Genomic DNA, 11,898 nt, shown 5'->3' on the forward strand with positions numbered 1-11,898 from the left:
GCAGAAAGGAGCAAGAAACCTACAATGTGGCAATGAATTACTTTGTGGCTTAACAAGCCAATTGCAGAAACACTGATTAACTTTATTGATGAAACAATATAGTATGCATTGCATATTTGTAAAGGTTGATTCACAATGTTTACACGATGCAAATATTTGGAGGTCATAATATTTTGTGTTTACCATTGCAGATAGATAACAATAAATAAAAATCCAAAGAAAACTAATCTGTCCGGAAAATATTTTATTCAACACAACCCAGAAAGATTACGAATTACAGTCACGAACAATGCTTTGCTTTAAACCCAGAACAGCCACGGATACTATTAGTAAAAGTAAAAGTAGCACACACACACACAGCTGAAATTAATAAATAAGTTTATATCTGTTTGTTTTTAGTGTAAAACCAATTGAAAAATATCAGGAAACACTGTAGAGGAATGTTAAGTAAAAGCTAACAGAAAGAATTCAGTGTTTGACATGAGCATGCATTCTAGGAATCATGCCCCTCTCACCTGGTAATATTAGGCATAGTGTTTGTTCATATGTATAATTCCATTGTAATCCCATTATTATTAGACATATCCCAGGAGCTCTGGATCCATTAGCAGAATTCACAAAATGCTGTAACTGAATAATTATGTAATGAGAACAGGAAACTGACATGCATAATGGCCACAAGAGGGAACCTATTTTCCAAATGCAATGTTAAGGAACTTCCAGTAAGAATCCAGGTACATGTATTCAGCATAAGTACCAGCAATGAACCAGAAGGAACAGTGACAATACCTGCGATGGACATGTACCAGTCCAAACCACCAAACAAGAAGAATACTAGAATAAAATAAAGTAACTTATGCATGCTACTTTTACATGTGCCTCTTCCTCCGCTTCCAATTTAACCCTGCATCACACAACCAACAAGAGGGCAGCTGCCACCTGGACAGAGAATTAATGCTAGAAGTAAACTCTTTAATATCAGTTAGGTGTGGCAAGTCACTGTCAGGCTGGTGAAAAAACTGAATCGCGTCAGACAGAATTTTACTGCAATATTACTTTGAGAAGGATGTGCTGCAACAGCATTTTGGTTAGAATTAGTAGAATTTGGTTAGATTTTTTTCTGGCTAGGTTCTTGTGCCTTAACAACTGTAGGACACGTAAAAGATCAACAAGAAAACTTTTCCAGAGGAAGATGCTGCACTGAGGATCTTTTTGCCTGACATTTTACACTTAAATCATGAGAGCCCTGTTGGAAAAGGAGTTTGCAATCCAACACAAAAATGCGGTCCTAAAATGGAGAACAGCCTAAGTGTTATGATGCCTTCCTCAAAGTGTGTGTCACATTCCTAAACCATTGCGTAAGGGGAAACACTTTAATGAGAATGCATTTTCACTTCATTACTATCTGCCAGAAGGCATTTCACTTCATTTTACCAATTGTCAGGAGGAGCACAGGAAACTCTTAAGGAAGAATTAAAAGGCAGAGAGTCCAGCAAGCTGCCATAAGAAACTAAGTTTGAGACAGCCATATATGCCTATAAATGCACAGCTAGTTCACCAGGGACTGGAAACACATTATAAGTCAGCAGACTATTCAGGGAGGCAAGATCATGCTGGCTAGCAATGGACTCTAGCTGGAGGCTGATAGATGAAACTTAATGGCATGGAAGCAGGTTACCATAAACTGTGTTCCATACAGACTGTTCAGTCCAATTGCTACAGATGTACTAAGACAAACTTGCAATGCTAACTGGGGGGCTGGGGGGGGGGCTACTGAAGCCACCTAGACTGCAACCCTCTATCTTCCCATGTGGAATGAAGTCCCCAGGGACTCAATATATGCTTCCAAATCTATTTCCAATTCCAGTTTTATTTAGAATACGGCTGCTATATTCCTTTGGTATCTGTCACCAAAATACTAGGTTGAAAGCTAAGCAGGAGGACAAGAAAAATCTTTCCATTCACTAAGACTGTAAATTTTCCTTTGAATGTATATGTATGAACATAGCTAGCAAGTTGTTACCTGTTCTAATGCCTTGCTTGGATTTCTCCCTCTCTTTGGCATTAATAAATTATTCCAAACTATTTGCACAGAAGGAATTTTTCCCTAGATCTATGGAACCACCTCAAAACAAAACCTCTTTCGTGCAAATCAAAGGTTTGTTACATCCTTGGGCATCTCTCTGATAAACTGCAAGAAGAGGACACCAAACCTAGGGCACAGGATGACTTGGCCTTTAGCTGTGGAAAGAGGGTGGTAGCTCAGGTTCTATTACAGCATATACACATTAGCACAGTTGAAACCACATGGTGTGTGTATATGTGTATATATTTTCCAAAACAGGGAAATAAAAGCTACAGGTAGGAATTCACTTGACCAAATTCCTCATTATATTGATAGATGAACCTCTGTACCCTCCGCCAAAATGATTCCAATGGTTCATATAGTGAAATTGCTGGTACAGCTTGAGCCGTTTATCAAACCCTGGAGCTTTGGGGATTTTGCTGTGGTAGGCAGAATAAAATGAACCACTGAAGCCACCAAACATCCCAGCAATTGCTAACTCATACTCAGAGTGACCATAGAAAGCTGCAGGGTCAAAGATAACTGGCCCAGAGTCATCTTCAGCTACATTTCCTCCCCACAGATCCCCATGTAGAAGAGCAGGAACTATTTCCATATCGCCAAACAAACTGGGCATCTTCAGCTGAAAAAGAAAGCAGGAGTTGCTAAAGTTAATTGTAAGGGGACGGGGTGTTCTAATTTGTGGCTTTAAACAGTAGACACATCAAATCCTGATACTGTATAGAGAAAAAGAGACAAACCTAGGGTGTGGACAACCTAGGTGCATACGATTCGAATTAAAGTAACATGAACAGTAGGGGGCACATCACATCCAAAAATTAAGTAACAAGATTTTCCAGAGTCTTGTTAGCATTTAAACCAGATATCTGAGGTACTACTTTATCAAAAGGCTTAACGAAGATTTTTAAGCCTTTTGTATTTAAATTTTTAAAAATTCTCAGACATTCCTTCACACATTATATAGCCACATATCAGTGTTTATTTCAAGGAACAGAATGCTTATTTTAGTCTTTAATTGTTTTTAAAATGTACTATTGTGTATTCAAATAGCTCCTCCTCTCCTTTCAAATATTATTTGGTCTTTTTCACGTGAGGGCTCTTTTATGCTGCTATGGTATTGCTCTTCCACAATTAGTAGAGACCTCAGAGAGATGTGGGTGAAAGGACTCTTTTCCACTAGTTTATTAGGTTCTGGGGAGAAGAGGATCATGACATTTGCACAGAGAGTGTAGGTATTTCAGAAACTCTACACAATGAGAACAACCCCACATATACGAATGTGACAATTCCCTCTATGGTCCCCATGGGACATCGTTACCTGGAGTTTTGCCCAAAGTTCTCTTGCTTCCCTGTCTCCAGAGTTCTTCTCAATCATGTCCATCTGAGGTTGAATTCGTTGCCTGGCAAAGAAAGTCACCCAATCCTGTTGCCAGTCATTCACCTAAACAAGCAAGTAGTCAAAAATTCAGCCAGTTTGTCTCTATGAGAAGATGCCTTGAAAAAGGCCCTCTGATGAAAAATGGAAATAAGACAAGCAATTCATAAACCAATTAAGCCATACCATTTGTATGGAGGCTCATCTAGACCTATTTACTTCTCTGGTGCTGAAATAGATTTAAATGGTTTGTGGATGAGACTTTCAGACTTTTACACACTTTACAAAAATATGAAATTATACACTTTTATATATAAAAAGAAGACTCTTGCTGTGTTAATTAGCTATTAGCTACTGCTAACACAAACTCTTGACGCTGCATAAGGCACAGCAGTTGTTTTCAGGGGCATTCACTGGTGCAGCTGTAAACACCAACATCTACTGTTGTGTTAGCTGAAAGGTGAAGATTGGTTACTAATACCAAAAAGTTATAACAGTAGCCCCGGAATCTTCATACCTAGTTACAGTTCTCTGAATTAATATTTAAAAGTACTCCTATTCAAACATATTCAGCCTTTCCCAATTAAAGGAAAATTAGAAGTGAACAAAAAACTAAATGGTTTCCTCAGTGTGGAAGAGCCATTAGTCCAGATCATACCTGTGGAAGATAGCCACAACATGTAACAGTGTGGAACCCGAATTTATCCACAAACTGGACCCCAGTTTGTTCTTCACCTTTACCTATTAAAACAGAGAGAAGTGGTGTCTGTCTGTTCTGAACAGAGTAACTTTCTAAAAATAGGAAACTTTATTATGCTATCATACCAAGGGGTACTCACGGGTACGCAGTAGCAGCATCTATTTTTGTTGCTTAAAAGTGTGACACTTACTTGCCCAATAACAAGTGTTGGAAGTGTAATGAAACGGAGGGAACCTTCTATCACCTTTGGTGGACCTGCCCGAAGATTAAGGCTTTCTGGGAAATGATCTATAATGAAATTAAAAAAGTTCTGAAGAGAACTTTTAATAAAAAGCCAGAAGCCTTTCTCCTGGGTATGGTGGGCCAAATGGTGCCAAAGAAGGATAGGACATTCTTTATGTATGCCACAACAGCAGCAAGAATCCTTCTAGCAAAGTATTGGAAGACACAAGATCTACCCACGTTGGAAGAATGGCAGACGAAGGTGATTGACTATATGGGACTGGCAGAGATGACTGGCAGAATCCGAGACCGAGGGAAAGAGGCGGTGGATGAAGACTGGAACAAATTTAAAGTTTACCTTAAAAACTGTTGTAATTTGGAAAATTAGAGGATCAGGGTTATAAGAGATAAAGAACTACAGCTGTTTTAAATATCTTATGGAAGTTAAATTTACGAAATAGAAATAAGTTTAATACAAAAGGGTTGCTGAAAAATCTTGAAACAAGAATGCAGAAAAGGGGTGGTACGGGGAAGTCGTTTTTGTGTTTATTTATGTTTTTGCTTTGTTTTATTTTTCACTTATGGAAAATTAATAAAAAATCTATATAAAAAAAATAAAAGTGTGACACTTACTGTAACAACTTCATAGGGAGCAATTTTCAGGGAGAGCTGACTTGCCCCAGCTTGTTGGCATTTTAATATCTCTTTATGCATGCAATGAAGAGTTTCTAGGGGTTCTGCTACAGAGGTAGAGCAAAACAGCTGGGGGCATTGGCAGGTCATGGACAGCTGGGTACTTTACCGACAGTGTTTGCATCTTTCTTCAGCTTCTCCCCAAGTTTTTGATTGTGAAGATGAAGATCAGCCAACTGTGTTCCAAGTTTTTCTGCATGTCTAGTGGTGTAAAAAAGATACGTTTACAAAGCAACAAAAAATTGATGGTTTCACCATGAAACAGCATCTGGAAGGGCACATGTTTTATCCAACCCCAGTTTAAGAGGTACCTATCTCTAAAGGACAGCAAGAAGGTTGTCTCATCCAGCACCTCAACACATTCACTGCATGCATTCAAGACACTATGATCCCTTATAACACTAAGCCTCAGTGTTGCATGTGCTGGAAGCCCAAATATGGGGTTGTTTACCATACAGTGGCCTGTTAAGTTACCTTGGACTTTGGGCAAATGACTATGAAAACTCCAGGTTTGGAGTTCTTGAAAGAAGTAGTATGTGTTGCATCGATCAGCATAAACTTTTGACCTGTTGGAAACTCAGCCAGCAATAGAGGAGGAATTCTGGTCCAGTGAGATGTCCCGTGATGACAAGCTGATCTGGAGGATTTAGGTGCAATTTGGCTTTGAGTGTGTGTCTTTGAAGTAATATGGGTTCTATATCTAAACTGATAAATTTCTAACCAAACTGATTTGTTTGATTACAATAAAAATTGATCTATTGCATCAACTCCGAGTTTCCATTCCAAAACAAAAGATTAAAAGACTGTCAAGCTGTTACCAGCAGTCCAACAGAATCACCTACTGGGAAGCTCCCAATAAAATTATAATGGCACACTTTGAACGTAAATCTATGCATTCAAAGTCAATAAGATCCTATACACAAGTAAATGCATGCATAATTAATTAATATATTAACATTGAAATCTCACCAAATTCTGTATATTAGAGAGCAAACACAGTAACTTGGAAAATGTTGTCTGTACCAAAGTTCATAAAGGAAGTTCAGTAAGATCAGGGTAATTTACCCTCCAATCCATAGTTGTCAACTTTTCCCTTTTCTTGCGAGGAATCCTGTTCAGAATAAGGGAATTTCCCTTAAAAAAAGGGAAACGTTGACAGCTATGCTCCCATCTCAGACAAAGTTATAGCTTCATTATTTAGAGCAGAACGCAGCTCTCCAGGGTTTTCTGTTTGGCCCTATTTGGACTCTCCTGTCATGCACCTTCCCAGTCCACAACCATGACGGGGCCTGCTCCACACTCTAATGTGCTTTTGCCTGGCTGCAAAGTCCTTGAACTGTGATAAGGCCCCTTGTCCACCTGGAAAAATGGAGAGGTGAGAAATGGTCTGAGTTTTGCATGGCTAGCACATAGCCTACGCCACAAACCTGAACGTCATATCCATGGTTCTACCCACTTTTGCTTCTGTCCCCGGTCACCACTGGCATTCAACCTCTGGAAGGTTGAGTACAATGGAATGCAGCTGTCAGGCTGAAGGAGATACCCCAACCCCAATTTAGAATACATGGCCGCATGCTGGTTGCAGCTCAGACTGAAGCAAAGCAATAATAAATTTAACATTTTTGAATGAACACTTGGGTCCTCTTTCTCCTCTTTATAAGTCTTCATAAAACACTTATGGGCCAAAATGTTATCCAACTTTAGTTCACATCACTGCAGAAATGAATAGTAAATATGATTAATTTGTATTAACTTGTTTTCTTCAAGGTGGTTTACATGATACTGATTTTCCTCCTCGAATATGCAAGTAAATCACAGCAAGAAATTGAGACAGAGATTACCTGTTCAAACCCCTCATATCCAAATGCTCCATCACAAACAGAGTACCACCAGCCGGGAGATCGATAACTTTTATAGGTTTTGGAACTTTCACAGTCTTCGTTTGCAGGATAGCTGTTAAACTTGCCATTTCTCCATCAAACATTCTCCTTGCCTGTCAGATAAAATAGCGGGTGGGGACTTCTGTAAACACTTTCACATACAAAACTTTCCAGCATATGTCAGATTTAAAAGAAAAATAATAATCTTAGGAGCCTGCATACACAGCACATTTGCCCCTTTCTGGGCACATCTGCCCTTTCAGCACTAAATCAGAGAACAATTCACAACACAGCAGCTATTATGTAGCAAACTGCCAAGCCATGTCTGCTCATTCCTTCGTTAACACTAGCTATCAAAACCTCTGCCAATCATGCCTCACAAGTGGCCATTTTCTAAGAGGAGAGACAGCATAAAAAGAATGCCTAGCACAAATCCTGTTACTTATGCAAGTTAGTTTCCTAGCGGAAACAAGGTACCCTGCATGTGATCACGGGTACTCTCATTTCCTATTTCACACGTTTCACCGTGTGTACAAAACCATTACTTTTAAAATGGGCTCCTAAGGCCCTGGCTCAGATTAAAGCCCTGCCAAGATGTCCTGTTAGACCAGGCATCCCCAAACTCAGCCCTCCAGATGTTTTGGGACTACAACTCCCATCATCCCTAGCTAACAGGACCAGTGGTCAGGGATGATGGGAATTGTAGTCCCAAACCATCTGGAGGGCCTAGTTTGGGGGGTGCCTGTGTTAAGACACTTCCTCAAAAGTAAACCTCCACTTCGCTGCAGTGGTGGGGCCCACGAGATGGATGGCGAGAAAGCCCCTCTCCAGCTCCGACTTTAGCAAGTCCGCCAACGAACACACAGCCAGGGGCACTACAACTCGTCCGCAGGCACTTTCTTTCGGCCGCGACACCATTGCTTTTAAACAGCTGCCTGCAGGGCAGGAGAAGTAAACCATTGACACAGCCTCGTCGTCGCGTCACTGTGACGGGTTACCAGCTCGCTCTGTGCATTTGCGCCTATGTCAGGCCACTTTGCAAAAAAAAAGCAAACAACATGGGAGTGCTATTCAGCAAAGGGGAGTAAACAGCAATTCGCCTTCTTGCAGCACGGCTTTTATTCGACCCTTTGCACTTCACTCCCCATCGCCCACACCAGCCTTCCCCACCGGGAGTACTACCCGCTGGTGCTTTTCCCCTCCGGTTCTTTCCCCCCACCTCTGCGCGGGAGTTGCTTTTCACGAAGACGCGCCCGTGGTCGGTGTGGTAACTCTCGCCGTGGCTAATGCAGCCGCCCCCCGAGTGGCCCGTAGGCCGGAGCGTCGAAGTACCCAGCTCGCGCCGCAGAGCTTCCTCCATCCCGCCGCAGAGACCCGGGGAGAAAGAGGCCGGCCGCTAAGAGGCAGCTCGCCCCTCCCGCCGAACCGCAGGCCCCGCCCCCTCCGGAGGCCTCCGTGCTCTTGGCCGCCCGCTGAAATGGCGGGATGGCAGCAAGCGCCCACCAGGGGAGAGAGCGCGCCTCTTGGCAGGGCGGCGCCTGTGAAAGGGCGGGTCACTGCCTTTGAGGGAAACGGGAGCAGTGACCTTTTCCTCCCCTTTTCTTCTGCCTCACGCGTGTCGTGTGGGGAGGCCGTATTTTAAAGGAGTGGCTTGGTTGCTATTTGAGGTCTGCGCTTATCTCCGCACCTGTGCTGGATAAATATGTAGAACTATAAAGCGCATGTATATATATTTTTTATTTTAATCGGAAGGTCATATGTATGTATGCCTCAGTCAAACGCACCATTAAATGGACTCAAGGGTGCCATCTTAAATAAAATATTTGGGGAGGAGCAGGTAAACCTCCCCCTGCATAATGGATCATAAGTCTCAGCCCATGCACACCAAATGCATAGCAATGCCCATCAGCATATGTGGGGCTCAAATATTTTACTGAGGGGGGCAAGGGACCTTGGACTCTAGGAGTTGGTTTGGGTGGAAATGGAGTTGCAGGCCAATTGGGAAACGGAGTTGTTGGCCAAATTTGAACCAAAATGGTGATTCAGTACAGTTGCAAACTTGCACAGGTAGCCCCCCTAGATCCTGTTGTGTAGCCATTGGCTTGCCAGTGAGTTAAGAGATGCTGTGCGGCCTGCCCTCCACTAGTAGGGGGGTATTTGTCAAGCCTTAGGGCTGCTATATATCTGGGATTCCCCAGACATTACCAGAATGTAGTGATATGGGGGGGATTTCTGGAAGGCGGCGGTTTGTCCTGGAGTGTCTGGGGGTGTCTGGATTTTTACTTCTTGAAATAGGGCAACCCTATTAAGCCCAACTTCTAACTCCTGCCTTACACTTAAATACACACAGCACTATTCAGTTCTGTGTTGAGCTTCAGACTAATATTTGGAATACAGTCCTACCCTGTCCTTTTTCTACCCTAATGAGGATGTCTTTCTAGGACACAGTGACATTCCAGGGACATCCCTAGTGGTCAACTTTCTGTTTAATTAAGGTTTATTTCTGTAGAGCAGCTGGCTTCCTGGGCTGGAATTATTTGGTGAGTCATCAGTTAATACATACATACCAAAATAAAAAAGGACAGCAGCTGTGTACTGGCTGACAATATCTACCAGAAAAGAGAAGGTAATTGGTATGTGCTGCCTTTCATTTGCTAGGTTTAGATGTATAAATGGAAAATACCTCTTATCTTTTTCTACTGGAAGCACCACTATAAGTGCATGTTCATGTCTCTGGGTAGGTCGAAAGTTAGTTCAGGAAGGATGCAAGCATTTTTACAAGCCATCTCCCAAACCTGCTAGTTTCCTGTGCACAGAGAGCATTCAAACATAAAATCCCCCATCTCCTTTCTAAATTGTACAGTGACATACCCTTTAGTAATGTATAAATCATTATTCCGACCAATGAGATGTTAAAGATCAGTAACTCAGCTAGTTTCTGAGAAAAGATAGTCTTGCGAAACGAAAAAACACGACAATAACAAAAAAAATACTGTTTGTATTTTGTGACTTCATGTTATTCTTATCTGCCTGGATGTGGATCTTTCATTCCAAGTCTTCTTCTCCTCAGTCCCTCTCATGCCTGTTGACAACACTATTTATTTACCTTACTGATAAGGGACACAGCCTAGCTTCATAGGTTATTTTTTCTTTTCCTTTGCTGTTAACATTTGTCCCATTGCCAAGTCTTGCTGCTTCTCTTTTATAAATATGCCCATTCTCTTCAGTCCCCTCTAGCTCATGCTAGATTACTTCGTTCCCTTACTATTGCCAGTTTCTCTTCTCTAGCCTTCCTCTTTCATTCTTCAATTCTTACCTCTATCCAAAATTCGACTTCCAAATGTATTCATCTCTATTGTATTAAACAGCCTCTTCAAACCACTTCTGACTTCTCATACTTATCTGCTATGTGTGCCCTGTTCTTAACTTGAAAATCTACCCACCACTTTGACCACACAAAGCTCTTGACCCTGGCTTTTCCTTAAATCTCCACCTATGACCACTGCTTCTCCAACTGCACCAATCTCATCCAGCCAAAGGTCTCATGCTTCTTTCAATTACATGCCCATTCTTCCCTATGTATTCAACATAGGGTGAATACATATGCCAGTTGTCCATTCCTTCTAATCTTTCTTAGATCTTATCTTCCATGTGGCCTTTGATTTATCCTTTTAATATACATTCCCAACTGCAACCCAGTTTTAAGTCCATGCAACATTTGCCCACACATTTCTCTCTCTCAGTCCTCAGTTTCCATACTTTCTGTTTTAGATTTAAGCACCTTGGAAGCAGGTTGCTACCTGTGTTATCGATGTAATTATGTATGTACTGTACAGCATGTGCACAATAACAGGGTATCAATAAATAACTGCTTCCTTTAAACTTTAAACTTGTGAGGTGTAAATCCACCCAACAATCCTGCCAGGTGAAGGGCATATGGTTTGCCACTGTTGGAGGCAGAATTTAAGTCATGGTTGATCTGATTCTACATTTGTCCTTATGAATGTCATTCTAGAATAGTTTGTTAGCAGAATCATATACTCTACTGCCTCTGAGCCCTGCTCTGACATTTCGTTCTGTACGCTGCAGTTCCATCAGTCGTCACCCTTATCCAGAGGCCACGATTTTCTCTATTTTGTAAGCCCCAGTTCGACAGACGTGGGCTGGAGGCTGGACTCCAACCGGAGAGCGCTAAAGCGCGCTCACGCGTAACTGCACAGCAGCACATGCCTCATCCTCCGATGTGTAAACACAGCCGCGCAGCGCCCACCGCCCAGCGCCACAGTGACGGGCGTGCGCGCCAGCCAATACAACGGAAGAAATACCCCAGCAACTGAATTGTTGGTGCTTGAGGGGGCGGGTGCGCGCCCGCCAATGCCTTCGGAGAGGTGGCGTTCGGAAGCCGAGCCGTACCAATGGGAAAAAAGGAGTGTGGGGGCGGGGCCCTTTTCTTCCAATGGCAGCGACGGAGGGCGTGGCCTCGGGAGCCGCGCCCCCATGGGCACAGGAGGGTAGGTGTTGGTTAGAGAGGCTGTCACTGGGTGTTGCGCTGGGAGCGAGGTCGGTCGGTGGGGAGGCGGCGGCAGCGACGGCAACGGCGCCTCTCGAGGGGCTCGAGCAGCGGCGAAGAGTTGTGGCGACGGCAGCCGAGAGGGTCCCCCGTTGCCTTCCTCGGCAAGCACAGATCCTATTCCCCCGTTCCTCGTCGGTCGTGACGGGCTCTCCCCTTCTTCTCTTTCGCTGCGACTGAGCGCGCCCAGCCAGGCAGGTTGGACGGGAGCGGCCGCCTTCGGTTCTCTTGGTCGTTGGCTGCGCCAGCCTAGCTCCACGCATGCCGGCCTCGTGGGTGCGTGGCCGCGGATGGCGCCGTTGAAAAGTCCTCCTCCGCTGTCACGGTTGTGCGGGGACCTCGCGGCGCCCACTGCCTCTCGCCTCCCACTGC

At 43.3% G+C, this 11,898-nt stretch overlaps 1 protein-coding gene across 2 annotated transcripts in view; it reads right to left on the bottom strand.

Moving 5' to 3' along the window:
• Positions 1-229: 229 nt before the first annotated feature.
• Positions 230-11,898, bottom strand: part of LOC310700816 (ketosamine-3-kinase-like) — a 31,498-nt gene continuing 19,829 nt past the window's right edge. The window contains exons 1-6 of one of the 2 annotated variants that reach the window (XM_083490738.1): positions 8,176-8,487; positions 6,918-7,069; positions 5,186-5,277; positions 4,120-4,202; positions 3,405-3,527; positions 230-2,708 (exon numbers count right to left, since the gene is read on the bottom strand). In XM_083490738.1, the coding sequence (XP_083346864.1) occupies positions 2,370-2,708; positions 3,405-3,527; positions 4,120-4,202; positions 5,186-5,277; positions 6,918-7,069; positions 8,176-8,316 (930 nt within the window). In that variant the 5' untranslated portion in view covers positions 8,317-8,487 and the 3' untranslated portion in view covers positions 230-2,369. Of the gene's footprint in view, positions 2,709-3,404; positions 3,528-4,119; positions 4,203-5,185; positions 5,278-6,917; positions 7,070-8,175; positions 8,488-11,898 lie in introns of those variants that run through there. The other variant, XM_083490739.1, reaches the window with a different exon arrangement.

Source organism: Podarcis liolepis (assembly GCF_965112155.1).
Source record: "Podarcis liolepis genome assembly, chromosome: 2".
Lineage (NCBI taxonomy): Eukaryota > Metazoa > Chordata > Lepidosauria > Squamata > Lacertidae > Podarcis > Podarcis liolepis.